The sequence below is a fragment of the Lepisma saccharinum genome, chromosome 5 (genome assembly GCF_977018435.1).
Source record: "Lepisma saccharinum chromosome 5, izLepSacc3.1, whole genome shotgun sequence".
Classification (NCBI taxonomy): domain Eukaryota; kingdom Metazoa; phylum Arthropoda; class Insecta; order Zygentoma; family Lepismatidae; genus Lepisma; species Lepisma saccharinum.
In genome coordinates this window covers 21,631,867-21,646,818 of record NC_139233.1, presented here as the reverse complement: position 1 = coordinate 21,646,818, position 14,952 = coordinate 21,631,867, and the positions used below count along the sequence as shown (strand labels likewise).

The window sequence follows — 14,952 nt, the reverse complement described above, 5'->3', positions numbered from 1 at the left end:
GAGTAACTTTAACTCAATTCATTTCTCAAATGAAGAACTGTTACAGTTACAGTTACTTTCTGAAATGAGTAACTGTAACTGAGTTACTTTCTCAAATTAATAACTACAATTGACGTTCATCACAGACCTCAAATGAGTAACTGTAACTTAGTTACCCTTGGGCCAAGTAATTGTAATTAAACACCCTCATACGTTCATATTATTGTAATCTGCTATTGTTTTAAGAAATCTAGTCACGTGCTACTAAACCGTAATTTATTGAAAAATATCACATATCTTATAGAAACAATAACATATTTATTTTCTTTAACTGGTTTCACTTCTGAAGTAATCGGGTTGATTACAGTTAATCTTCGCGTGTATCTTCCACCTTTCGAGCTATCTTCTATAGTCTATTTTTTCATTTTACTTTTGCGCCTAATATTCTTCTTGGCCTGTTCCTCTTCTAGCATCTAAAATTTAGGAATAATGGAGGAAACTATTATTAGAACTATATAGCTATGCTTTGTTTTCGTAAATAAAAATTTAGTCACAAATTATAGGGGCGGAAGAATGGCGACTGCAGGAGGAGAAGCAGAAAATTTCATGACAGGGTAATTCAAAATTATTGTAATTATGTCCGCCCTCAGGCCGGAAGCAATGATATGAAACCCACCTACATAATATGAAAGAGTTGCTCAAGAACTTGTATTTGGCAACACTGTACTTGCCACGTTGATAGCCCTGTTCGGCGGGCCAGACAACTTCGAGTCGCCTTGAAAATCTTGCACGTTTAGCGTTCGGCGGGCGGAAGCTGACGTCACGTCTTACGGAGTGAAAGCGTCCGGCCAATCAGCCATCTTCCAGCCGGAAGAAGTTAAGGAAAAGTTGACTTCTTTCGTCTGCACAAGATCTTGCAAGATGGTGGCGTCCGTGGAGATATATGCGATTTGGGATAATGTTATTGCGGAGATGGCTATAGTTATACTTGGCGATGTCTGACAACATTCTTTGTACTCAAGATAAATAAATGATACTTTGGAAATGTTGAGATATTGGTTTGAAGTGAGAGAAGTTCATTGTTCATTGAGACCACGTTCACTGAATATCTCGCCTGCTTCAAAGAACGAAGGGCGTGACTTCGACACAAGATTTGAACAATACAATCTACTTTAATGAATGCTAAGTATATATATCCATAATGAGACCTAACGTGGTAACATTTTGTTTTCTATTCAGAACAAATATTTTGATTGAACTCGGAATATTATGAAGCTGAATATGAAAATGAACTCCAAATGTAATTACTTAAATACAATTAATCGTATGACCAAAGATGATATACAAATATTTACCCCCTTTCAGAGAATAGTAGCAACTTTTTTTCATTCTTTCCTAAATATATTTATTCTCCGTAATTTTCCCCTTTGCAGCTTGTATGCTAGTTGTTGCATTGACTAGTTTCATCCACAGACAGCGTGTGACTTTTTTTTGTCGACCGGCGATTCAGCTAAGATGATCTTAAGCCGGAAGTTGGTAGTCACGTGTTTCCTCTCAGATGCATCTTGCAGTTGTCTGGCTCGCCGAACGGGGCTGTCTGGTGGAATTATGACGTCATACTTTACAATGGTGATTGTTGAAATTCAATGTTCATACTATCGTTCTTTTCGAAACTACAGCCGTTATTACAACGAAATATCTTTACAGAAATATGTGGAAAAGATTCTTCTTCAGTTAATGACATGGAACGTTGTTATTGCGATAGAAATACATTGTTACAGAGCAACAATACACTTAGAGCAAAATTGATTATAGCTTGGATGTCATTTCACGATAGAAGCACGTGTTTAAGTTGCTTGTTAGCATTGCTGTGTGTGTTCATTCGGAAAGTAAAAAAATAAAACTTCCAACTTCATCCTCTGGCTTCCAGCTTGAAAAATATACGTCACTGCAATTTGAAATTCTCACAAAAATTGGGCAGGGAAATTATGAGACTCGTTGGGGCCTTGGGGCAGACTATTCTATCGCCTCCCCCCACTTACTGCCTATATTAGGTGACTGGATCTAGGAATACAAAAATGCATAATTTTAACAAATATACTTCTCTCTATTGCGATTAAAGGTGTTTGTTTGTGGTAAATGCTAGAGACGAATAGTACAAAATAACTAATAAAATAGATACTGGAAATACATTCTTTACTCATTAACAAATTAAGATTAATCATTAACTACAATTTTGCATTATAGATTAATCTTTTCTTCATGTACTGCAATAGCACCGATTACGTTGTTAAACTTGAATGTTTCGGTTCTGAAATTTCCGTTGAAAGTAAAGCCAGACCACTAGAATGTTCCTGACTCATTGTACTGGATAAAAAGATGTTTATATTATAAATTTAGAAAACGATTTCTCTGCCTTTGCTACTGTGAGAGAAACAGTAAGGTACAGTCACCGTCAATAAAAGTGATACACCTAGATTCTGAAATACTGGCTTCCTTGCAATGCATTATGTGTGTTACCTAACTCTAGGCGATATCAGGACTTTCTATTCGAAAGTTGCTATTGAATTCGGCTGATTGCTGTTGAATTGGGCAACACGCATAGTGCATTGCAGGGAAGCCAGTATTTCAGGATGTAGGTGTCTCATTTTTATTGCCCGTGACTTTACGTGAAACAAGCAGCGCACACATCAGGATAACTGAAAGTCATTAAACTATGGTGTATCACAAGGAGATGAGCAAACTCTTTCACATCATTAATGTTCTTTATCTTGTGTTTGAAAGAACTTCTAAAATAAATGTTTGGAAATGTTCTTGCCATTTTTCAGGTTCTTTTCGAAGCTCAGTGTCTATAGATCTTGACAAAATGAAGGTTGCAGTGACGTGCCTAAGGAAGGGGTTGGTGGGGCGTCATAACCCCCTCCCCTTTGGCCCGGTATTCCTAAAAAAAATGTAAGGCAGGAAAAGATGGTAAAATGAGGACCGGATACTGAAAAAAGTATAGGTACGCACCCCGACCCCTTTTCGAAAATCCTGGGCACGCCACTGGAAGGTTGTATCACTTTCTGTATGTCTACAACTGCTTTCATGCCTTTAAAACGATTGTTCAGTTGTGAGCAAATTGTGTCTATCATCGGGTAAAATATTGATACGTCGAACCAGCTCTCTTTGTTGGCAAGTCTTTGGACAGAGTTCGTCAAAGTGCTTCTTTATCTTTTTGATTCTTCTGTCAGAGGACTCACTTGAAATTCCTCTACATGGCACATATTTTTATCATTTCAACATGTGAATCAAATGAACACCAAAGATCAGTCATTTCTAAGGGAGCGTTCTGTAAGATATCATATGCAGCCATATTAAGACTTAGAAGTGATACTCATCTGCACCAAGACTTTACATTGAACAGTCAACAATACTCGTATAATGAAATTGTAAGACTCAATGTTTCCCTTAATGCCAATAACCCCCCTTTTTTTATTTGGCTTCCTGCTTGTTAATATTACAAAAGAAAGAAATTTCAAAACTTTCAAACAGTCTCTCTTTAAGTGCATACACAACTTCTTATCTTCCTGCCCGTTGTGTTGGATTAAGTGTTTTCAGAGATGAGTTCGGCTTATTTCTTGTTCAAGATTTGAACTCTTGCCATCGCAGAATACTGTTACCAAGAAAATTACATCCGTTACAAAAAAACAGGGCTCTTTTCCGGGTTCATGTACCTTCTACTCCATTAAGAACTAAATTTAAATTATGACTAATGCAATTTTGAGGTGCAAGTTGTTGGGTTCTTTTTTGTATGTACACCGATTTTCCGGCCAGAGTTGCAATTCTTACTTAATTATGTTCAAACCTCCATAATTTTACCCCGCTGGTTTTCTTTGCTTAGCATAATGGGAAATATTGGCATAATTACAGAGTGAACTTATACGAAACCACCAGCTTTTGGCCTCACGTCACTATAATCTGCTTGCAGTGGGCCAGTCTAACAAAAACATAAGCCAGGAAAATCCATTACAGTTCTCCTGTCTTTCGGGACCCTTTACCTCTGGGGCCCTGGTGCACCACCCCGGTTGCCCCAGCCTAGTTACGCCCTTGCAATTGGAGACCACACTCAAGAGTGTTTTTTTTTGGGGGGGGGATATGTTTGTAAATAGCAGTGATGTGGATTTTTAGCCCCTTTGCAGAACTAAAAAAAATAAACTCCTATTTTATTCTTATAATAGTTGTACGTGAATAGCTTTATGCATGTGTGTGAGTTACATAATCCTTTTGGTTCTTCAAAACTTGAATGTGAAATTTTATTTCATGTACAATCGCGATTAAAAGTATTTGGAGATAATACGTAAACAATACAGAAATATGACCAGATTGTACACTGGAGCATGTCCATACGTCATCACTGCGTAATTGTGCATGTTCAACGACGTGCCCAGAGTGAAAGAAGAATGAAGCAGTATATTTGTACGAGGCTTGTTTCCTGCTTTCTAAATGCCTTAACAATAGTGGAAGTGGCGCAACCACAGGGGGCAGTGGGGCATTGTCCTCCCAACCTTCGAAGGAAGTCAATTCTAGGGGGGGACAAACATTGACGGCCAAGGGCACCTGCAGGGGGGTTGCAGAAGAGCAATAACCTCCCTCGATTTCAAATTATATGCAAATAAAAATACATTTCGTAAAATGTTCTTCCTCGCTTCGCTCGCAATACCTGCTTTTCTCAGTCTCGTCAAGTTCAGCTGGGAGGGGGGGGAGGGGCGGAAGTCGGCCATTGATGCCGTGCGATCTAAATGAAAAAAAGTTGTAAAGGCGGCCAGTGAAATTATTTGCGACCTATTAAATCAATATTGTATTCAATTACAAAAATTGGATCTAAAAATGTTATTGCTCGCTTCGCTCGCAATATGTTTGTCTTATGTAATGTATATGTTGTATATATGTATTTCATAACCTTTGAATACGTACACAATTTCGTGTTAGCTTGTTGCATATGTATTTCCTTATTTTGTGTCGTTTCACATTGCATATGTGTGAAACATGTTTTACATGAAAGTTATACATGTTATATTTACAATAAGAATTATCTTCAGAATGCTATTATCATTAATTTTCTGCTATTCAAAAATACAGTTTGCTTGGTTTCCATTATTATCTGTTGGGAAATTGACGGTGTCGAAAAAATATTTCAAATCGTTTGTTCCAAAGAAATGCCTTAGCACCGACTTCTACCCCCTTTTTGCGTAATTTATGAGGATAATAATGTCTTTGATACTACCACTAAATAATAATAATATTAATAATAATAATAATAATTATTATTATTATAACATTATTATTATTGTTGTTGGTACGTTTATCCTGGTACTTGCCCCCCGCCCAGACAAAAATTCGTGGTTGCGCCTCTGAATACTGGTGACCATATCGAGAAGTAGCTTACGATGTAACGATTTTTATCACAATAAATTTGTGAAAACCATGTGTCCGTTGATTAACAACACAATGGAACTTACTTTCTGAACAACCCTCGTGTATTTTCGTGGCCATCTACGTTAATCTACTTCACTTCGTTACAATAGAATGTTGTCATTTCTAGTAAATTATATTTGGATACTCTACTGGCATTTTATATCAGTTTTTGTCTGTACTTTTTTCTTAAAATTAACAAATCATTGTGCACTTACCTTTTGTATTTTTTCTTGTTTCTTTCTCTGTCTTTCTTTCTCCCTTTCTTCCATGGCCAAGGCTTGGGGAGTGGTTGTGAAAATATCGTGCTTCTCAAGTTCGAAGAAATTCGGATTGTAAGGTATCCTCCTTCGCTGTTAAAGAAATACAAACAAGGGTTAATTGTAAATATAAAATTACATGCGACAGTCCTATTACATTAAATTTAGGCGAGCACAGGTTTGGCAAAATTTGTGTTTTTCTTTCGAGAAAAACAAAACAAACAGTTCTTTTTGTTTTAAACGAGTTTTTAATGTTTTAAACATGTTTTTAATGTTTTAAACAGTGTTTTAATCAAGAACCGAAGAAAATATGTTTTAAACAAATAAAACGTTTAAAACATAATGCCAAGACGACTTATTTTTCTAAGAATAATAATTAATAAGGAATCTGTTAATAATCCAAGAAAGGACTATGTTCCTAGTTATAAAGTAAACGCTTAATTAACTTCTTAAAATACTTATTTTTCTTAAATCTCGCATTTAGGCTATTCAAGAATCTTCAACTAATGCACAGTTGCTAGGCCCCACTCTGAGTACACGACTACAGTGTTTTTCGAAATACATTTTTTCGCAAATGCAACAAAATTTTGACATTAACAACTATGTGCATTGTATTAAGTGAGGAACAATACTGTTTCATCCATACAATATTGAAGTTTAAAAATGTTTGAAACATTTGCAATAAAAACATAGCCAGGTGTTTTAAAGCGGATTACTACAAGTTTCTTTGTTAATTGAATATATTATATATTATTCATTGAACAAATTTGTGTGCAGAGAAAACAAAATAACATGGAATGAATTAAAAACAAAGGTAAAAATCCCGCAAATAACCACAGACTTTTAAACATCAAGCATCAAAATGTGTTTTAAACATATATATATATATATATATATATATATATATATATATATATATATATATACACACACACACACACACACACACACACACACACACACACACACACACACACACACACACACACACACACACACACACACATACAAGGTGTTCCAAAATGAATATCGCCGTTTCAATGAAGTGTATCTTCTATTACATATACATTACAGAAATGAAACATACCTTAAAAGGAAGGGTAACTCAAAACAGTTTTTGTTTCTACTTCGCATTCGCAGGTGATGTTTCGTAACTCCGCCGCAGCACGGCGCTAGTAGTAAAGATGGAGATGACTCCTGAGCGTAAAGCCTTCTGTGTCTTGCAATTCGCAAGGTGTAACTCAGCAATTGGAGTGCAACGTGCTTTTCGGCGGGAGTATGGATGTGATCCCCCATCGGATAACAACATCCAAAGATGGTACAACCAATTTAAGAATACGGGATGCCTGTGCAAAGGGAAGAGCTCCGGAAGACCACGTCTACCAAATGAGCAAGTGGAACAGGTCAGAGCAAGTTTCGGTCGGAGTCCCAGGAAATCTGTAAGACGGGCGAGTCGAGAACTGTCAATGCCGTCCACGACTGTTTGAAGGGTGTTACGAAAGAGACTGCACATGAGGCCGTACCGTCTACATCTGTTACAGGCCCTAAAGCCTGAAGATAATGTGGTCCGTGCCAACTTCTGCGAAAATGTGCTGGACATGGAAGATGATTTTCTTACACGTGTGATCCTTAGTGATGAAGCCTCATTTCATCTTAGTGGACGAGTGAATACGCATAATGTGCGTATTTGGGGGTCTGAAAATCCACACCAAACAGTGCAGCACATGAGGGATTCGCCAAAAGTGAATGTCTTTTGTGATCTATCCAAAGAACAAGTGTATGGACCTCTCTTCTTTGTGGAAAACACTATCACTGGTACTGTTTATTTGGACATGCTCCAGCAATGGTTCTACACTCAACTGGATCGTGAGCAAAACAGGAACATCATCTGGCAACAAGACGGGGCAACCCCTCACTTCCATCGTGAAGTACGGAATTGGTTGAATGCTGTTTTTCCTCCAACGATGGATCGGTCGTCATTGTGAGAATGACGTGGCTCTTCTGCAATGGCCCCCAAGATCTCCCGACCTCACCCCCTGCGATTATTTTTTGTGGGGGTATGTAAAGGATAGTGTATACGTGCCACCGCTACCTGCCGACCTCCCTGAATTGCGACGCAGGATTGATGCAGCTGTGGAGTCTGTTACACCAGACATGCTAGCTTCAGTGTGGGAAGAAATTACCTACAGACTAGATGTGTGCCGTGTCACAAGGGGATCCCACATTGAACACTTGTGATAAAAAACTGTTTGAGTTACCATTCCTTTTAAGGTATGTTTCATTTCTGTATTGTATATGTAATAGAATATACATTTGATTAAAACTCCGATATTCATTTTGGAACACCCTGTACATAAAAACATGTTTAAAACACTTTGTTTTAAATGTTTTAAACATTTGTAAGCAAACAAAGCCGTTGATTTAAACACCTTTGTTTTAAACATGCCAACCCAGTCTATGCAGAAATTTCATGGAAAGGTGCGGGCGCGACCAGGACTCGAACCCGGATCTCAGGCATTCTCTGCCATTGCTCTAATCAGGCGAAGCCAGACCGGCGCGATAGCTGTTGGTACGAAGCCAGGGGTCCCAGGTTCGAATCCCGGTTAGTACATATATGTTTGTCTTGTCCGTAAAATGAGAAAAAACAGAGAATAGAGAAAAAACTGATATGTACGAATGTTGAGAAAAAGTGTGAATGACGGGGGATACCACCGAATAGGGGTATTCCTTTTTTAATACAAAAATGTTGGTAGAGCAATGGTACGGTATGCCAGAGACACGGGTTCGAGTGCTGGTCGAGCCTGCATTTTTTGCCAATTTCTAGACAGTTCTATTAGTATGTGGCTCAAGCTTAACTTAATGGCAAATGGTGCTCCGGTGGGAACTCAATGCACTGACCAAAAGCCGCTTGCCAGGCCTTGGGTCGCATGGATCTGTTCCGCCATGGTGCTTGGTTCAGTTCCATTGGGAGCAGCGCTGTCGCTTGTCGGTTCTGTCTCATATCTGCCTAAGAGACGTATTTCTCACCATAAAACCACACTCACATAAACGATACACATGCTTGTAACAAAATGCAAGTCGTCCAAAGACAGTGCTGAGTCGGGTATCGATCCTTTTTCCATATAGCTTGAATCAAAAGATTTTTCTCTCGAGTCTTTGGAAACTACAGAATGATACTCGACTCAATAAATTTGTTCCCGATCAAATTGTGTGAAACCGTACTCTACACAACTGGCACCTTATTTCCTTTGGAAAAAAAAAACACTTTGCCGCTTCATGTTAACTTCAATAGTACCGTCAGCGTAACCAGATATTCAAGGGGTACCAGACGAGTGCGCTTGCTCCATAGCAACTCCACATAGGTAAAAGCACTAGACAATGGATAATATCCGATTAACATTGCATGCTAGCGAAGACATGATTGTGTATAAACTTAATTACAGATAAAAATAATTAATTAAATAAAAAATATTCAGGCACTTAAGGGACAAAGTTATGATGCTGTGTGCATGACCACGAGACAAAAGAACATTCTCATCATGGAAAATACGAAATTCAATTAAATTTTTAGCAGACATAACGAAATGGGAGTATTTGATTCTATCGCCTTCTCTTTGTCTCATTTCATTTCCTGAGGAACACAGGCAAATAAGTGAAGGCAGAAGTAAGTTCTGGTCCGCCAAAAATAATTATTACCTGGTGAGTATTTATGTTCAGTTGTTTGTTTTACGACGTGTTGTTATTCGCGACGATGAGGATCATGGCCGTATTTAGAGGGGATTTCTAGGGTTCAACCCCCCCCCGAAACTTCTGACATGTTGGATTAATGGATGTTCAGAAACCAAAATCTGTAACAAATTTTCAATTTTTTTTTCGAAGCATCACAAAAATACAAGGAGACAATGTTGAAACGATCGAGCTAGAATATTCATACATTTGGAATTCTGAAAGTTGAGTGAAATAGGATTTATTCTCGGAATTAGAGCCCGCCGGCGACCCCTTCATTATCACATCTGATGTCATCTTTCCAGTGTTGTTCCTGCGTCACAAGGAATATAGACTGAAGATTCCCTTATGATTGTCCCAAAATTCCCTTTCCAGCTTATAAATTCCCCGTCCGATAAAGTCGAAAATAAATCCCCCTTAATAGGAGTTCAAACCTAGTACCTCCAGATTCGTAGCGCATTACGTTCGCGATAGAGGTTGCAATCCATGCACAAGGCTAAGCTTTTAAAGAGAATAACTGGTTCCACACTTTTCAAAATTCCAAAACTTTATTTTTAAAGTCAAACAACAAAAACTTTAATTAATTAACTAAAATTTCCATCTAACTTTTAAAGTTTTTTTCTTGAAGGTATCTAAAGTTTAATGATTAAGTAAAATAATTGTGCATTTCAGTACACACTGTATGAAACGTAAAAAATACAAAAAGAAACTTATGCTGGATATTCACTCATCTGCTGGATATTCACTCATCTGCTGGATTGAGTAAGCACCCTTAAGGATATAACAATAATATAATAATAATTATTAGTATTATTATTATGGAATAAAATGGTTTTATTATTATGGAATAAAATGGTTTTATTATTATGAAATTTTAATTATTATTGTACAATTATTATTATTATTTCTATTATTGAAATTTCTGGCGACGTCCTGGGAACAATTATGAATGAACCTCCCCCCGAAATTTTTTCCTGCCTACGGCCATGATGAGGATAAATGGCTAATTGTTGGTGGAATAAATACGTGCCTTAGCCCCGAACATTAGAGCATATTGTACTAAGCCAGTCGGTTACAGAGTCAGGCTGACAACTGATTAACAAAACTTATATGATTGCAAACCATAATTTGTCTTAACTAATAACGTATACTACTATCGGATTAGAAATTATAAATACTCGAGTTTAGACTCCAATTAAAAATTAACCAGTAGACCTACATAAAAACGAGTTACATCAAAATTTAGCTTATTCAATTCTGCGTTAATCTACATATGCTAGGAAATGTTTTTTTTCAGTATGCCTTCTATTTTTTATCGCCGTGCGAACAGAAAAAGGATCGTTATTTTTTTTAGTTTTGCTATCGATCGCTATGTTTGAAATTCTGTAAATAAAAAAAAAAAACGGGTTGTCCAATCGTTATGATATTATAGTAGGGTGCAGGCAGAAAGGTTTTAAACACAATTATTAATTTTCAGGTTTCCAAAATTTCTAAAGAAAAATATATTTTCAATATTGCCAAACAACTTTCTCTTGGTATTGGGTAGTCCTACAAATACAATATTAGTCTTGTTTTGAAGCTATTTGCATCTGTCTTTAAAATGCATTATCATTGTCAATTCAAATTGCGAAACCGATTATATACAGATTTTTATTCAGCGGAGTAAAGCTGTTGGCGTAACGTGGCAACCCGGCACACAGCGATGTCCGTTGAATGGAGTCCATTAGTGGTGACGTCACAAGCATACGACGAGCTAGAACTGAGGCTTCACAACGAGAGAACGTGTTTTCTTCCTATTGAATTCAATGTTATTTTCCTTCGGAAGGGGTAGCTTTAATTATTGCGACAGCAGTTATGAAACACAATTATGATGCGTATCGTACATCAATGTGAAGATGAGATTTCAGAGAATACGACTATATATCACACATACCTTACAGAGAATAAGGTAAAGAATAACCGGAGTAAGAAAATCATGCATTTTCATAACATTTCAGTTCCGAGCACAGCCGAACCCGACCCGAACTCACCCGATCTCAAGTCGGCCACGCTGCCGCCATGGATGATGGAAAACCAGTAGCCTCAGGCGATTGAACCGACGGCGCCCATTGGCTGAGATTTCTTTTGGAGCATTCGCTTTACTCGATTTCCTACTCCATTTGTTCTTTACATTTTCATCTGTAAGGTATCCTGGGCGTCCGGAAGGAAGGGGGGGCAAGGTGGGGGGTGGCCGTGGCCCCCTCCTGGAAAATGAAAGTCAACCAAAAATTATGTATTTTACACATATCATTTCATTTTAGTCACAATAATATGTGTTAATTATTGCATTAACACCATAAATTCAAATTTAAGCAATGTTTTTTTAGGGAACTACACACTTTTGGGGGAAAATGTGACTTCTTTGCCCCCCCCATGGAAAAAAATACCTTCCTTGCCCCTCCCTGGAAAAAATCTTGTGGACGTCAATGTAAGGTATATGTTATACAGGGTGGCGCGGAGCCGACTGACACATTTGAAAGTTGAATATATTACGCATGCGCGATAGTTTGAAGTAGATTCCGGGGGGGATGAGAAGAGGATAGGACGCCATTTCATAAAAACACAGCAACAGTCATGATGGAAAGTTGGAGCGTTGAATATCGCGTTTTCTGTGTTCGTAGTTATTACGAAACGAAGTCAGTGGTTAAAGTGCAGCGATTGTTCAGAAAACAATTCATTTTTAGCCGACATGGTAACGTACCGTCTCGGAATACCATATTGGTTTGGGTGAAGAAATTTGAAGAAACTTGCAGTGTATTGGATGTGAAACTTGGAGCTCCAACAACAGTGCGTTCGCCCGAGAACTTGCAGAAAGTGAGGGAAGCATTTGAACGTAGTCCACAACGGTGTGTTATCTCTCGAAGTGGAGAGATTGCATGGCCAGCTCGGTCACCCGATCTTTTTGTCAGACTTTTTTTCTCAGGGGATTCTTGAAAGACCGTGTGTTCAGAAGGCATATCACGACTCTTCAACAACTGAAAGAAGCCATTGTTGAGGAAGTAACGGCTATTGATGAGGAACTACGGAGACGTGTGTACGTCTCGTCTGCAACAATGCATTGATGCCGAAGGAGGCCACCTGTCTGATGTAATTTTCAAAAAATAGTTAGTAATAAAATTGCATACTTCAATGCACCATTACATACGGGTTTCCTTATTCTCCTTCTTTTTTTCCATCATCTATGAGCATATCAAATGTGTCAGTCGGCTCCGCGCCACCCTGTATATAGACGTATTCTCCGAAATCTCATCTTTACATTGATGTACGATCACAGCATAATTTTGTTTCATAACTGCTGTCGCAATAATTAAAGCTACCCCTTCCGAAGGATAATAACACTGAATTGAATAGGAAGAAAACACGTTCTCTCGTTGTGAAGCCTCAGATCTAGCTTGTCGTCTGCTTGCGACGTCACACTATTGGATTCCATGGCGGAAACTGCCGGCGGGCGCTGCGATTCATTGTCTGCAGTATTGCCACGTTCCACGTACAGCTATCTGATAGTAGACATTACACCCTTGATACGCCAATGCTGTAATATCCCATTCAAAACATTAAAATTTTTATAATTCTTTAAGCTTTTCTGGCTGAGCATAAAGTAAATTGAAGTGACCCAATTGAAACTTTAATTACAGAGCCTTGAATAACGTAGTGTAGAAAACGACCCAAGAAACTGGTTCCCGAGACGGATGACAACATAGATGGCAGTGCGATCAGTACGGCTGCTAATTTTCTTATGAGAGTAAAGCGGCTTAGTTAGTTTTTGGAATATATTGTGTAGATTTGTTTGTTTTGAAAGGCGGTACGTGAATTGATGGAAATAGTTATATTTGTGGAGTTATTTGCAGTCACGAAATGGCATTAATTTAGAAAGAAAAGTAAAATTATTTAATAAATAAATAGCATAAGTAACCAAGAAGAAACATCGCAATGTGATTCCGGATGTCAGGTGTTGGATTGTGTACTAGAGTTTATTTTTCTGTGTTATTAGAATATAAATAGTATCCTGAGAGATATTTCATACCGAGACGACAAACCACAAGTGTCGCTTGGAAGCGAGCAGTCGGTAATCAATCAATGCAGCCTTTCGAACCGTAGGGACACAAGCTCTGACTGCATCGTTTCCTTAAAGAGATTTTAGACCAAAGCGACACGCAACAAACGATACGGACATTTCACATCAAAGCGACACGGGTCGTTCGGTCCAAGGCAAATTTCATACCGAAGTGACACATGTTGCTTGGAAAGGAGCCAATCAATAGCAACATTTCACATCGTAGCGGCATGACGGGAAGCACAGGCCAGCGTTCGGTTGGTGAAATCCTCAAGCGATAAGTGTCGCGTGCCGCTTGTCGCTTTGGTGCGCAATCTCACTAAAGCAAGACACTCATTGTATGGCGCATACGCGAAAGACAAACCACGGCAACATGTTGCAAGCTATTGAGGAAATGGCCCAGTTTGAGCGACTCACAAGCGATAAAGCGACACGTGTGGCTTATCGTGTCGCCTAGATCTGTTGTTCGCAAAATTAGCAGCAAACGCTTGCTAATACACTGAAGGCACCATGTTGCTTGTCACTTAGTTGGGAACTCCCCTTGTGGCGCGTCGATTCGGTCTGAGTACCCTTCCTTAAGGAGCTTTCAGACCGAAGTAACAAGTAGCACGCGAATACGCCATATGAACGTGTCTTTTGCTGTTTGGACCCTTGTGAGCAATGAATGCTATTTTACAGTCTGGAAGTATCTGTGTCACTAGTCGCATCAGTGTGAACATGCCATGTCGCTTGTCCCATTGGTCTGAAAGTTTCCTTACACTCATGTCGATGGCACTAAGGAAGTTTTGTGGGGTTCCCCTTGTCGTTTCATGCAATCATCATTATCATCATCGCCGCGATTAGTTTAAAGCGGAAGAAAAGAGACAGTAAATATCCAAAATACAAATGCTACAGTGTGTAGATCTTTAAAAGAAATGATGATGGTAATAATAATGAACCTAATTCATACACTAAAATTTAGTTACCAAGAGCATTCCACCCGTATTTTTTCTCCCGTATTATTAATGAAAGTATAACGATAACATGACGTGGTCGACTGTCTAGAATGTTCGTTATTATCTTCGCGACCACTGTACCAAATATCATAGCAATTATCACATTCATAGAAATGCTTCATGTAAAAGAATCAGACGTTGCAGCGAAAACTCCATTTACTTCCATTATAATCAGACGAATGACATGCAGCTGTACGGACACCAGCACCTCTAGCGGTATCATTTTAGAGTGGAACCAGCCAGAGAGCCCCGAACAATGCCGTTTTCCACACTACGTTATTCAAGGCGCTGTACTTTAATCCTTGAAGATGAGAATGAAGTATATTCGAAACTGACCTAGCTGATATTCGAAGAAAATCCCATAATTTTCATAAAATTCATAATTGTAATGTTTTTGAAGTTTATAAACTGCTGATAAATACTAAAGAGGCCACCAAATTACCCG

General features: G+C 38.4%; 1 protein-coding gene across 1 annotated transcript in view; it reads right to left on the bottom strand.

The window, feature by feature from the left end:
- Window positions 1-283: 283 nt before the first annotated feature.
- The window catches only part of LOC145988255 (uncharacterized), a 42,703-nt gene continuing 28,034 nt past the window's right edge, over window positions 284-14,952 (bottom strand). Inside the window, exons 7-8 of the mRNA XM_083123120.1 lie at window positions 5,652-5,786; window positions 284-452 (exon numbers count right to left, since the gene is read on the bottom strand). Of these exons, the coding sequence (XP_082979246.1) occupies window positions 393-452; window positions 5,652-5,786 (195 nt within the window). The 3' untranslated portion in view covers window positions 284-392. The remainder of the gene's footprint in view (window positions 453-5,651; window positions 5,787-14,952) is intronic.